At 42.0% G+C, this 15,246-nt stretch overlaps 1 protein-coding gene across 1 annotated transcript; it reads right to left on the reverse strand.

Annotated features, from left to right (window-relative positions):
* Positions 1-92: 92 nt before the first annotated feature.
* On the reverse strand, positions 93-12,588 carry tmc2b (transmembrane channel-like 2b). The gene is made up of 19 exons (XM_076890736.1): positions 12,552-12,588; positions 11,942-12,337; positions 10,977-11,136; positions 9,095-9,185; positions 8,931-9,012; positions 8,723-8,829; positions 8,527-8,625; positions 6,589-6,731; positions 6,341-6,488; positions 5,765-5,959; positions 5,470-5,649; positions 4,636-4,794; positions 3,996-4,124; positions 3,363-3,430; positions 2,864-3,103; positions 2,430-2,555; positions 690-768; positions 467-593; positions 93-370 (listed from the first exon to the last, which is right to left on the reverse strand). Exons 1-19 carry the CDS (start codon positions 12,586-12,588, stop codon positions 156-158), a joined length of 2,781 nt encoding a protein of 926 aa, XP_076746851.1. The 3' UTR covers positions 93-155.
* Between the last annotated feature and the right edge of the window lie 2,658 nt (positions 12,589-15,246).

The raw sequence follows: 15,246 nt of genomic DNA on the forward strand, positions 1-15,246 counted from the left end.
TGAATGCTTTTCATTCATATAATAAAATTCCAATAAGAAATGATGTTATGAAATTTGTGTTCATTTGCATCATTGCAGTAAACCCCAAATTGATTCCTCCTCCATATGCAGCTGGAGCCATCCTAGCAGATATCTGTAACTGTGAATCATGCTTCTTATGTCCTCGGAGGAGCGCCCCGACCTCTCCCTCTGCCAGGCCCAGGAGGGCCCCTGAGATGTCCAGGAGGCCCTCCCCGTGCCCGAGGAGGATGGGCTACTGGCCCTCTGGGGTTTGTGGCAGCCAGTGACACCTCCTTTTGCAGGTTGACCCCTTTCCCCGCTGATCCTGGCTTCATTTTGGTAGACTTGCTTCCCTTCTCAATTACAATATCTAAAAAGACAGATTGAGAGTTGGAAAACGTGGTCAGGTCAGTGGGGTGTTAATTATCCTACAGTATATGCAGCTGAAGCCTGTATATGAGTGTACCATGAGGCGGCTCTTCCTCAGTGGGAGGCGGTATTAGAGATTTATTTGGCAGAAGGTCCTCCAAGTCTTTCATTACTTGATTAGTGCTGTCCTTGTTGTTCCTGCGGTTCTTCTCCTCGTCTCGGGCCTGAAGTGATGACCAACAAACCCGACAGTCATTTGATTTGAATCTAATCTTGAACTTTTGCTTAAATATGGGAAATTAAGAGAAATTCATACTGACCATTTTCATCTTCTTTTTAAGGTCCAGGTTTGCCTGTTGGTATCCCTTTGACACTGTGTTAAGGTAGTAGATGGCCAACCTGTTACACAGTATAAGTCTTTTACTGTGCCACTGCAGATGGATTAGATTACAGTCAGGCTTTGCACACAGTGCTAGATCATATTGTTCTGTCATTTTGTTCTGTGTTTATGTACATGCACTGATCATGGAAATTTTAGGCAAATTTATATTTTGTCTGGGTGCCATGACGTGTGTTACTTCGCCTCATCAGTTACAAGTTTAAAAGAACTGTTGTTAAATTCATAAGCTGCACAGGTAGCTTATCTGCTCTTTGTTATCTACCCAAACGTAATGTGATAATGTCAGAGTGGAAACAAAACACTGTTCGCAAACACTGGTTTTCTTGCCAGAAAGCTTAGGGTGAGCAAATAAAATGCCACTACACTGAAAAGCAGCTAATGAATAGCCTCCTGAAACTTAAGCTGCCTGCTTAGATATACCACTCCAGGGCTCAGGCCAGCTACATGCATATGAGAAAGACAGCACAAAAAGTATCCACTGTAGCCACCTGCCACGGGGTAGGCCACAAAAACAAATGGAAGAATGGAAAATTCAAAATACTGAGCCAGGTGTAAAAAGCAAGAAAGCTAGGTTGGGTTTGTCTGCAGGGAAACTTGTTGCTTGTGAGAAGAGATGACAGAGATGTTTGTACGGCAACTACCACAAAAATATTCACAAGCATGCGTTTTCCCCATTAAGAGCCATAACAAGGATAAAGACTAACAAAAAAAATCCACAGGACAGCACACATGTTTTATTTGTGGATTTAAATTTAAATGGAGGATTAAAGCTGGTCCTTTCTTTAGGAGCACCTGTACAGAAACTAGACCTGCCAGCTGACCACAGTAATTAAATTTATTAAGAAAAGAGATTGTTTGTTAACTGTAAAATGTGTTTGCTTACTTGACCACATCTTCACCACAACTATAGATGCCACTGGTACTGCTTTTGTCCTCTTTCCCTGCCCTCATCCCCAGTCGGTTGCGGCAGATGGCCGCCCCTCATTAAGTCTGGTTCTGCCCAAGGTTTCTTCCTGTTATAAGGGAGTTTTTCCTGTCCATTGCCTGTTCATAAGGGGTCATCTGATTGTTGGGATTTTCTCTGTATTATCGTAGGGTTTTTACCTTCCAATATAAAGCACCTTGAGGGGACTCTTGTTGTGATGTGGGGCTAAAGTGAATTCCTCAAAATCAGTGCCACTCAGTTAGGACAATGTGATCCGCCACACCACAAAATCAGGAACAGATGGACACCTTAAAATCTCTCTACTCTCTGAATTCTTCAGATCCTAATCTGGGTGAGTATCTGACAAACACATTCCATAGAGACCAACCAAGACTACCCTCCGATTATCACGGCCCACATTTTCACTGTACTCCTCCAAGAAAGGCTGACTTTTGCTGCCACTGTGTGGTAGTGTCAAAAAAGACAGTGTAAGGGTAACATCACCACATTATCAGTATTCACTAAGATAGAGACAACTGAAATGCACACAATTTGTTTTTCTAAATAAATAATAAGATTGTGTAGGCAACCTTAAATATATTAGCAGTGCACAAAAGGTTTCATTTGTTTTCTTACATTTATCATGCACGCTTAAAAACACACAAAATGTAAAAATGTATCTTCATTTAGCAGGTACAGAAGCCATGTTTGACTTATTATTTAAATTATACTTACACCATGAGGAGGACGGCAGGCATGATGAGTCCAGGATTGGTGGCATATGTAAAAATGGTCCCTATGAAAGCTGGTAAATCCTGTGTTATAGTCTCCATAACCACATCGTACATCCTGTCCTGACCACTGGGGGGATATTGTTGCTGTTATCATTATTGTTACTAACCCTTGGATTTAAAAAAACACAAAAACAAAAAAAACATGTGCATGCAGAAGTATGCTTGAGAAACCTGCCAAGACGCTGCAGATTAAAAAATTTTATTATTATGTACATTCTTTAAGTTGACTCTAATAATTATGTTAATGATCATCTAGTGAATCTGAATAAGCTTGTTCATGCAGATTATTAACCGAATAAAAAATGTAAATCTGCAGAAAAAGAAAAAAGATATTCATGCACCACCTTAGATCTCTTATTTTAACCTCATACTGACCTGAATGGACCACAGTCGAAGGACGGGGGCAGGGTCATTATCGTGTAAACGACAGGAAGCAAGCTAAGGAAGAGCACGAGGAGCAGCAGGCCCATGTAGAAGTTGTTGGACCTCGATGCCTTGAAAACTCGCTCGTGAGGAACATTACAGGCCATCACTGCCCAGCACTGGAAGTACATCGACGTCAGGAGACGCAGCACATTCAGACCCACCAGACCTGGAGCGTAAAATGCTCCCATCCTAAGAAAAACAACATATTAAGCAACACTGTTCAAAAAGGAAAAAGATCACGATGCAATTTCAAACTAATCAGCCACTGAATAGTGTAATTAGTGTTATTAGAGATTTTGTGATTGCTGCATTAATGATAGGCGGATCAAAGAAACGTGAGCTGTGTTTCAGCAGAGGGAAGCTTATTAGTGAGCTATTCATCTCATTAGAGAATCTCCAGTGAAGCAGAAAGGAGTCAGAAAATAAAATCATCGATGGAGTAATTCACCATATCATTCCTTGATTGAAGATAAGCCCCAGCACATTCCCACTGATGTCAAACTCTGCATATGATGGCTGGAATAAACACACAAACAACATGATTTGCATGTACTCCTGAATTAATAAACAGCAGGTCAATACACTTTGCATTTGTTGCTCTCTCTCTCTTTCACTCTGTAATTAAGTTCTCATTGTAGTGTCCTGTTTCATTCTATGTTCAGGATCACCTGTCTTGCCAGATGTCATTGCAAAGTATCAGGTTGATGTAGATGCATTACGAACTGCGGTGGTAAACCCTTGAATTAAAGCAGAAAGTCTGCACCTCCTCCTCTGTTCATGTGTTCAGTAATACCTGAATGATAATGACATAACCACTACTTAAACTGACACAATCACCTTAAATTCCCATGCAGGACTTGAGACAAGTGGTGCAAGTGCAGACTTAAACGTTTTATTTATTTATTTATTTTAATTGTGTTAACGGCAATTGAGCAACAATCAGTTTTGAGGCCTGCTGAGGCCTGTTCCCTGCAAACATTGCTGATGAGCACGACATTATTTCAGTCAAACAAACTAAGATGGACATATGTTAAGGGCACGGGACACTGTGACCCACTGACACACAATTAGGAGTACTCACGAATCCGGCCTCCAGGTCCCAGCACCAGCAGTAGTTGAGGAAGCGAACAATGATAGCTCGCGCAAAGTCACCGATCAAGATAGTCAAAAAGGTTACCTGCATGTCTGATACGATAAGTTTCACAAATTCCTGCAAGGTAAAAGTAAAGACATAAAGAAAAGAAAGAATTGTGATGTTGTCCCCAAATACTTAAAATCAAATGTTTATTTATTCAAATACTTAATTTTTAAGGGAATATGCTTGGTATGAACTAAATATATACCAATCAAATAAGTTTTGTTTGATCAGAAAATTCACATTTTATAATGTACCTATGTAACAAGATTACATGGAACATTTACATGTAATGAAATTAGTCAGCATCATGGGCAGAACGTATGTAGAGTCTATGACCCCTACCAAATTGAGACAATGTTGCACTGATCACTGCACTAGCATAGATAAATAGACCAGTTTGGAGATTTATTTTTTTTAACTATGCAGGTTATTAATGAACTTGTGCAACACAAATTGTGACCGGTGATTCTATGAGTAACTGTGATGTGATTATTGTGTTACAGACAATTTAGTGTAATTACAGTAATGCAGTACTTTGTAATGTGTTTCCCTCAGCACTGTTATACATAAAGCTTCTACTAACTATTCCCACTGCAGTCTCCCAACAAGGTCCTCTGACAGCATCTGCAGGATTCACGACCAGTGGAGGCACATCCGTCGTGTTGTAGTAGGAGCTGTAGTTGGCATTGTACTCATGTATAGCCCATTCAGTGGCATTCTTGAGCTCCTGCTCCGTTTCCAGCTGAAAAACATTTAATGCATCAAAGAAAAATTAAGGTGTCAGTGTTCATGTAGCATATTTCATACACACATAAATGTAGTTTCCAGGTTTTAAAAAATAACTGATTATTGGGAATTTGGGAAGGACTGTTTATTTTCTGCTTAAGATGTGAGTTAAAGGTCCGATACCACTGTCGCTTAATTTAGCACAAATACAGGAACAGTAGCCAGGATCTGACTGAGGAAAACAAAACCTGCATAACCGGCTATGAGGTTTAGGGGGCAATATTTCACACACATACACACAAACACACACACTCATTTTCATATCTTAGCAAGGATATCTAATTGACATAATGCTTTCCCTAGCCGCTTACCCTAACCGTCATCATCAATAAATGAATGCCTAACCTTAATCCTCAGCCTAAACCTAACCATGACCTAATTGTAACCCTGACACTAAAACCACATTTCGAGCATCAAAAGTGCCTTCAACGTTGTGGGGACGCACATTTTGTCCCCAAGTGACTGTTGGTCAACACACGTATAGTGGCATGTCAATTTTCTGTCCTCATAAATGTGTCTAAACATGTGTGACAAATATGCAAAAAAACCAAGACTTCTGCAGTGTACATTACTTTTCACATCAGTGTATAAATGCAACTGTAACTAATGCATGAAGGCACATCAGCCATACCTTGTCATTAACTTCATCAAAGAGAGCAAAGAGGAAGGTGTAAAGATTTCCCAGGAAGAGGGCGAAAATTCTCCCCAGCTGCCACTTAAGGGCAATACGGGGATGATAATCTTCCAACTCTGCAATGGTTTCAAACAGTGGAGGACACACTAGTCCCAATAGAGACATCACAAACTCCACCTGATACAAAAGACAAGAGAGAATGTAAACATTTATTTTTTCAAGCCTCAACTATCCCAACTTTTCATCGCTCCTTGTGTCGGAAAAGAACACCATGTGCTCAGTGTAAACCTGCCTCGTTCTTTTGAAACCACGTGAGAGACGCTGGATCCATCTTAGCAAAATCCTGAGAACGTTTCACCACAAAGTAGATGAGATAACCACTGCCACCGAGACAGCACAGGATCATAATATTTGCCAGAATCCTGAGGAAACGTTGGAGATGGATGTTTTCATCCTTCTGGTTCTCCTTTTCATCTACAATGGACTCCTGCATTACAAATAAAGAAGCACTTAAGATCTCTTTCAGTTTCAAGTTACACAATTTAGCACCTTCACATTTCAGAAGTTTAAATCTCCCTGCAAATGGCGCCAGGACAGTTTTCCCCACTTTCCTTATTAAGTAGATTTTTATGATTAACCATCTTAAATTGGGGCTCAGCATATGAAAATGTTGACGTGGAGTACATTATGCTCGCACCTCTCTCTTCGCTGTAACACTATAGGGGATGGAGAAATCAGTGGCAAATTAACAAGTGGGATGTGTTTGCTGGCAGCAGGAATGACATGCCCAACATGGACCTATTTTATTTACACCACATATGAAAACTTCCTTCTGAAAATCCTCCAACATGCACACACACACGCTAACCTTAAAGCTGGTGGTTATGGAGGCGTACTTATTATCTGCAGTTTCGGGGTTTCCTATGAGGTAGTCCCAGCTGGTGAACATCTTCCAGCTGAAGGTGAACTCTCCTTCATCACCCCCATCTCCTCCCTCATTTGCATTACGAGCCATCCTGAAGAGACAAACAAAAAGAAATGATAAAGAAACCCTAAAAAAAAAAAAAAAAACTTCTACATGATTTTCATCTGAATGCCCGCATATGTCTTGCCTACGTTCTAATGACAACCATTAGGCTGTATCCAAATATTCCAACACCAGTGAGCAGGTATGACAGAGGGAGTCTGAACTTCAGCACGCCAATGTTTCGTTCGTTGTTGTAGTAGCCATAAAACAAAATAGAGTACTTGCAGTATCCCTGTTGATGAGAAACAGAAAGGTATAGTCACGCATACATGCAAATACAGTCTGTACTCAAGGTAAGTTTCTCACCACACCAATGTATAAATAACATTAGAAAATATCAAAATGGTGACTGAAACAGCCATGCTATCATCTCTGAGGGTGTAAAGGCTGCTATCTATATTGCTAACATGCGAATGTTCATTCTCTTCTGCTTATCAGGGTCACAGGGGGCTGGAGCCTATCCCAGCTAAAATAGGGCAACAGGCAGGGTACACCCTGAGCAAGCTGCCACCCTGACACAGGGCTAACACAGAGCGACAGACAACCATTCAGACTTACACATTTGGGCAATTAAGAAGCACTAATTAACCCAACCCCACCCAGATGATGTAGTCAAACTCATGACTGTTCTTGCCTTGAGATATCAGTGCTAAGCACCATTGTCCATCCATCCATCCATTTTCATCTGCTTTATCCGAGGCTGGGTCGCGGGGGCAGCAGCCTAAGCAAAGAGGCCCAGACCTCCCTCTCCCCAGCCACCTCCTCCAGCTTATCCGGGGGAATACCAAGGCGTTCCCAGGCCAGCCGAGAGATATAATCTCTCCAGCGTGTCCTGGGTCTGCCCCGGGGCCTCCTCCCGGTGGGACATGCCTGGAACACCTCACCCAGGAGGCGCCCAGGGGGCATCCTTGTCAGATGCCCGAACCACCTCAGCTGGCTCCTTTCGATGTGGAGCAGCAGCGGCTCTACTCTGAGCCCCTCCCGGATGGCCGAACTTCTTACCCTATCTCTAAGGGAGAGGCCAGCCACTCTTCGGAGGAAGCTCATTTCTGCCGCCTGTATCCGCGATCTCGTTCTTTCGGTCACTACCCACAGCTCGTGGCCATAGGTGAGGGTAGGGACGTAGATTGACCGGTAAATTGAGAGCTTCGCTTTTACACTCAGCTCCCTCTTCACCACGACGGACCGGTGCGGCATCCGCATTACTGCAGCTGCAGCCCCAATCCGTCTGTCGATCTCCGGCTCCCTTCTCCCATCACTTGCGAACAAGACCCCGAGATACTTGAACTCCTCCACTTGGGGCAGGAACTCATCCCCGACCCGGAGTGGGCACTCCACCCTTTTCCGGCTGAGAACCATGGCCTCAGATTTGGAGGTGCTGATCCTCATAACCACCATTGTGCTGCCATGAAGTTCAAATTGAGTACCAGAATTCAGAAGAAAGTGATTTAAGTGATCCAGGAATTCTTGTTGGTGCCAGCAGGCCGGTCTGAGTAGTTCAGAAACTGCTGATCAACTTGTGCCTTCCTACACAACCATCTCTAGAGTTTATAGAGAATGGTCCAAAAAAGAGAAAATATCCAGTGAGCTGTAATTTTCTGGGATAAAATGCTGTTTCAATGCCAGAGGTCAGAGGAGAATGGCAAGAAGCCTTTAAGCTGATAGAAAGGGAACTAAAACCAAGATATGCAGAAAGCCTCTCTAAACATCTTAAACCTTGAAGCAGGTGAGCTACAACAGCAGGTGATGCTCCCCTCATCTAAGAACAAGAAACTCAGGCTGGCTACTTGAACTTGACACTGAGTTAACTGAACTCTTATGGCATCCACAGTCACCAGATCTTACCAAAACATTATCAAAAGTTAAAAAAAAAAAAAAAAAACCAAGTATTAGAAATTTAAAAAAAAATGTATTTTTCTTTTCTTTGGTATAAGGGCAAAAACTACTGTTAGCCAGTCTGGGGAAAAAAGAGAGCTCGTGTGTGAGGAAAAAATGAATTAAGGGATGCATGAAGCTAGGATCCTCACACCAAAGTCAAAGAGCACTGAGAAGTCCATGGCTGTGTCCTGTTCAGATCGTGGCACAGTTTTCCGGGGAATGGAGCCATAGGGGAGACCCATGAGAACCTAAATGCAGAGAAGAGGGATGGAGAGATGGATGGAGAGAGCTCAGCATTTGCCACATTAGCTATTGGCTGCTAGCATACATATAGACAAAGCCTACCTCTGGCAGCACCACCAGACCAAACATGAACCCGAACAGGATCAGGTTCAGGCCATACATCCACCTCAGAAAAATGAAGTAAGATGCCACCGATGATCCAAAATGACCTGGGGGGAAGGGGGTGGGGTGAAAATACATAATTGTGAGGACAGCTTATTAGCAAATGTAAGATTATAGCTTAGTGATTATTTGGTTTTGTGGTACCAACTTTCTACTTCCTTTATCTTCCTCTCCCAGGGTATACAAGCTGTTTTGAAGTTCTCAAAGTCCCGATTAAACTTGATAAGTTTCTAGGGGAGAGTGCAGAGAAGCAAACTTAAACAATATTACTCAAATTATAAATCAATGCATTTTGCACAGTGAGGACATTACCTTGGTCATCATGACTTTAAACGCATACAACTTCTTGCCTTTTCCTTTCCCGAGAGCACCTTCGAATTTTTCAACAAACTCCTGGGCCTCCCTGTTTCAGGCAGTACACAAATGTTCAGCAATGAAATACCATCCATGCCCACATCCAACTGAAAATCATGATCTACTCAGTGAATTAATTATTTAGTTAGTGAACAGGATGTACAAACAACAGGTTTGGAATGATTTACTGATTGATGACACGCTGCATATGTTAAGAGCACTGGCAGGAAGACACAGCAAGCAGGAGGTCAGCTCACCACAACAACATGCATTAAACAGTGTCAAGCTCATGAAAAGTTAAGGCAACTCGGCTATCATGTTCCCTTTCCAGAAACTTGCCTACATACATAACAAACATACATACTTACCTCACAAACACACACTGACTTACACAAGCCTTACCCCTGGCTAGGAAGCCAGAACAGTTTGCTGTCTTCTAACATATCTAACAGGCTGAGATACAGCCAGCTTGGCTTGTGCTGAGATTTTATAGGACCCTGTTGTCATGTATACAAATTCCACAAAGGGCAGAATTTCCATACAGTGCATCCAGAAAGTGTTCAGACCACTTCACTTGTTTCACATTTTGTCATGTTACAGCCTTGTTCCAAAATGGATTAAGTTCATTTTGTTCTGCATTCAATATGTCCATTGTGATGTTGAGTAAACAAAATTTTCCTCGAAATTCTTGCAAAAATCACATACATGTACTGTAAGTATTCTCACACTTTGCTCAATACTTTAGCAATGATTGTAGCCTCAAGTCTTTATGATTATGATGCTACAAGCTTGAAACACCTATTTCTGGGCAGTTTCTCCCATTCTTCTTTTCAGAACCCTTCCATCAGATTGGATGGAGAGCACAGCCATATTCAGATGACTGTGCTTCAAGTCTGGGCTCAGAGTTGGCCACTCAAGGACATTCACAGAGCGGTCACAAAGCCACTCTTGTCATCCTGGCTGTGCGTTTAGGGTCGCAGTCTTGCTGGAACATAAACCAGACCAGTCTGAGGTCCATAAAGCATCTAGTTCCTGCTGCTGAAAAACATCGCCACAGCATGATGATGCCACCACCATGCTTCACTGTAGGAATGGTATTGGCCAGGTGATGAGAGGTGTCTGCATGATGATGCAGACATGACGGGCCAACGAGTTGGCATTCAGGTGGCTTCTGTCTGGCCATTCTGCCACATGGGCCTGATTGGTGGTGTGCTGCAGAAATGGATGTCCTTGTGAAAGGTTCTCCTTTCTCCACAGAACAATACTGGAACTCTGTCAAAATGACCATCAGGTTCTCAGTCACCTCCCTGTCTAAGGCCCTTCTACCCGATCACTCAGATTGGCCATGCGGTCAGCTCTAGGAAGAGTCCTGGTGGTCCCAAACTTCTTCCATTTACAGATTATGTTGGAATATTGGAATAAGGCTGTAAAACAATGTGGAACAAGTGAAGTGCTGTGAATACTTTCCAGATGCACTGTAGATGAATAAAAGCCTAGATCTAAACATTTGCATAGGTTGCAGGACTCAAAAGAAGAAACATGCTTTGCCCTGTCTAAAAACACATTTTTTTAAAGTAGTTTTGTCTGTTTGTATAGTTGAGCATTGATGAGTGGAAGTACCAAAGAGGTAAAGTAGCAGTGAGCAAGATTTAATAATAAATGTCCAACTTCACATGGTATTAAAAGAAAATGTGCACCAGCAAAAATGGAGTAATAAGCAATTTTAAAAAGGCACTCAAAATGAACAACATCTTTAATGAACAGAAGTTACGGTTGTAACAAAAAGCAGGCCAAAGAAGAGGATTAAGAGTTGGCCACAGTTTTTTGTTTTCATTTTTACTTTAGCAGTACGAGCCTCCTCTTCATCCGCCAAGGTTTGTTCCTTAATGTAGCAATCAGCTTCTTCTTTTCTTCTACTTGTTCTTTCAGGGCAGCGATCTCTCCCTCTGACATCGACTCTTCATCAGACTCGTCTTCAGACTCGTCTTCAGAGGAAGAAGCTGGAGAGCTGCCAAAGGGAAGCAACCGTCACTCGCAATGACTTTGAGAAGGCATAATTCTCACACGATTCATCACCTCAAGAAAAGCTTTCCTGGTGGTTTTAATTAGTAGATTTATATCTAACTGCACACAGTGCAGTGTTCACTTAATAACCCCAGTTCCAAAAAAGCTGGGATTCTGTGTAAAATGTAAATAAAAACACAATGCATTGAGTAGCAAATCTCATAAACACATATTTTATTCACAATGGAACAAAGACAACAGATGTGTAAATGTGAAGATGTACCATTTTGAAGCACGTTTTGAATTTGATAACAGCAATCCCGTCCCAGCAATGCGGTCAAATTGATTGGCATTTGATAGTACAGATGGACAATAACCCAAAACATACAGCCGCTGCATTAAAGGCCTGACAGAGCATTTAAAAGGAAATAAAACAGCATCTGGTGATGTCCATGAGCTCAAGACTTCATGGCATCATTGTCAGCAAAAGGTTTTCAACCAAGTATTAGAAATGAACATTTTATTTTCAGTTATTTAATTTGTCCAATTACTTTTGAGCCCCTGAAATGAAGGGATTGTGTTTAAAGAAATTGCTTTAGTCCCTCAAATTTTTATGCAATTTATTTTGGACAACCCACTGAATTAAGGCTGAAAGTCTGCACTTCAACTGCATCTGAGTTGTTTGAATTAAATTTCATAGTGGTAATTTACAGAGCCAAGAAAAAAAAAACACCTATATCTGTAAATATTTATGGACGAAACCGTAGGTGAAATACAGCTCTCAGAGAATACTGCACCTGCTCTGCTTTCCATTCTTCTTTTTCTTGTCCTTCTCACTGCCTTTATTTGTCTCGTCTTTGCCTTTAACATTTCCCTTCTTCTCCTTATTCTGATCCTCTTTCTCCTGTTTGGAAGGCGCTCTTCCTCCTTTCTTCCTTTTACCCTGATCTTCTTCGCTCTCCTCATCACGCTCCTCATTTGCAGCTTTCCTCCTGGGAGCTTTGGCTCCTTTCTGTCTCACCCTTCGTTTGTCTTCCTCATCGTCTTGGTCACTGTCTTGGGGCTTGGTCCTCTTCCTTCGTCCCCTTTTCCTTGGTGCCTCATCTTCATCTTCTTCATCATCCTCATCATCACTGACCTGTTTGGTTTTACGCTGTGCTTTGGCTCTTCTGTTTTTGCTTCTCCTTCTGGCCTCATCTAAGACACACACACACACACACATACAAATATATATTATTTTTTTACACAAGGTTTGATATTGAAAATGCAATAACATGTCCCTGAACAAATACAACCATCAACAATAAGAACTGACAAAAAGGGCCGAAAATGCCTTAAAAGCTATAAACATTTTCAAAACGTTTTTTATTAAATTAAACTAAAGACAGAAAAATTGTCCCATATGACTTACCTTCACTCCCACTGTCCAACGTAGCATCCACCTCCATCCCAACTGAACAGATGCATGAATACAACCATTTAGATTCAAATGTTTAAATAAATATAGCAATGAACGAATGAGTCAGTTTTCCCTATAATAGCATTAAAACATCTTCTCACCATCTTCAGCCTGAATTATAGCATCGTTTTTCCTTTTTGGAGGCATCCTTCTGATCTTTTAGTTATTTATATATTCTTTTTGTCCCCTACTCACTTCCGACTCAGTCTCATCTTCATCCATGAGTCACTCAGTTCACTGACACAGTACACTGTGAAGGTACAGAAAGAAAGTCAGTATACATAACCACATAAGCACACACACACACCACACACACACGCACACACACACCTCTGTTTGTGCTGCTCAAAGGCTGGGCTCCATGACAACAGCCAAAGAAACCCAGCCCTTAGATGATAATCAGGAGCCAGAGAGAATCTGAGAGACAATGGACTTGTCTATCAAAATGTTAACTGATATTATACAGGGGAGAGATATAAGAAGATATAAATTTTTGGTGATTTAACACTCAAGTTTATTTGAATTGGATAATGACCAATATCTTGAGTCACTGTCATATACAACATCTAGCAATGCAACAAAACCGTTTTGAAAAGGAAAACTGATGGTCGCCTTCACTTACTTGCCACCCCGTTAGGAGACACCCAAGCAAATGCAGAAATAAAGGTTGGGCCACATTAAAGTTGGATGAAAGCTTAAGTAATCCTGAGTGAAACAAGTCGCTGTATTTAAATACTATACACAACGTCTTCTAGGGTGTAGAACGAGCAAACTAGTGGAGTAAAAATCAGTTATGTTACTTTAAAGGCAAGACACAAGCTGTTGATTCAATAATGGGTCCTGATTTTTAGGTTAAAGTACAGGGTGGACCATTTATATGGATACACCGTAATAAAATGGGAATGGTTGGCGATATTAAAGTCCTGTTTGTAGCACATCAGTATATGTGAGGGGGCAAACTCCTCACGATGGGTGGTGACCATGATGGCCATTTAGAAGTCGGCCATCTTGGATGCAACTTTTGTTTTTTCAATAGGAAGAGGGCCACGTGACACATCAAACTTATTGGTAATGTCACAAGAAAAACAATGGTGTGCTTGGTTTCAATGTAACTTCATTCTTTCATGGGTTATTTACAAGTTTCTGGCCACTTATAAAATGTGTTCAATGTGCTGCCCATTGTGTTGGATTGTCAATGCAACCCTCTTCTCCCACTCTTCACACACTGATAGCAACACCGCAGGAGAAATGCCATCACAGGCATCCAGTATCCGTAGTTTCAGGTGCTGCACATCTCATATATTCACACCATAGACAATTGCCTTCAGATGACCCCAAAGATAAAAGTCTAAGGGGGTCAGATCGGGAGACCTTGGGGGCCATTCAACTGGCCCACGACGACCAATCCACTTTCCAGGAAATTGTTCATCTAGGAATGCTCGGACCTGGCACCCATAATGAGGTGGTGCTGTCACGGTTCTGGGTCAGTATTTTGAGTTTTATTATGTTTGGGTTTTAGTTTGCATCGGGGATTGTTTTCTTGTTCTCTTGTTGTGTTTATGATGATGATTATGATGTTTATTATTAGAGTTCCATGTTTCTGTTTATCTGGGTTTAAGATGCGGGTTTAGTTTCTTATGTCATTTCCTGTCTGTCTCTCGATGTCGAGCCTGCGTGTGATGTTTTATTGTGAAGGTCTGTGTCATATGTGAGTGTGCTCAGTTTACGTTTCCCCTGTCCCGTCAGCTCAGATTCCTCCCAGCTGTGTTGCCCTCCTGTCTCTCATCCCCTGATTACTGGTGTGTGTATTTAAGCCCAGTGTGTTCTTCTGCCTGTTGCCGGTTCGTCTGTGTTCCTCCGTGCCAGTCTGTGTTACTCGGTGTCCTGCTCGTCGTCTGCCTCTCTGCCCTTTGTCGTATGCTCCTAGGGCTGTTATTTTTTAGTTCTCCCAGTTTAGGTGTTTTCAGTTATTTGTTATGCCCCACTGTCTGTTTGCCACTACACCTCTGTAAATAAACTCAACGGCATCTCATCCACTGCATGCATCTTGGGTCCTTCTTCTAACTCCACACGGCTCGCCTCGGCAGCCGTGACAGGTTGCACCATCTTGCTGGAAAAACTCAGGGAACGTGCCAGCTTCAGTGAATAAAGAGGGAAACACATCATCATGTAGCAATTTCAAGTATCCAGTGGCCGTGAGGTTTCCATTGATGAAGAATGGACCCACTATCGTTGTACCCCATATACCACACCAAACCATCACTTCTGTTATTCCAACAGTCTTGGAGGGATCGATCCAATGTGGGTTAGCGAGTGCTACGCTGTGGGCTCTTGCTGAAAGAAGCTAGGACAGCCACTGATGTTTCTTCATTAGTGACAGTTTTCTTGCATCCACATTTTGGCAAATCCAACACTAAACCAGTTTCACGAAACTTAGCAAGAAGTTTGCTAACTGTAGCATGGGAGATGGGTGGTCTCGTAGGGTGTCTTGCATTGAAATCTGCTGCAATGACCCGGTTACTGCATTCACCAGATATCAACACGATTTCGATTCGCTCCTCACGTGTTAACCTCTTTGACATGTCAATGGCTGTGAACAAAGAGAAACTTGTAAATAACTCATGAAAGAATAAAGTTACATTGAAAC

This window comes from Maylandia zebra, linkage group LG12 (assembly GCF_041146795.1).
Source record: "Maylandia zebra isolate NMK-2024a linkage group LG12, Mzebra_GT3a, whole genome shotgun sequence".
NCBI lineage: Eukaryota > Metazoa > Chordata > Actinopteri > Cichliformes > Cichlidae > Maylandia > Maylandia zebra.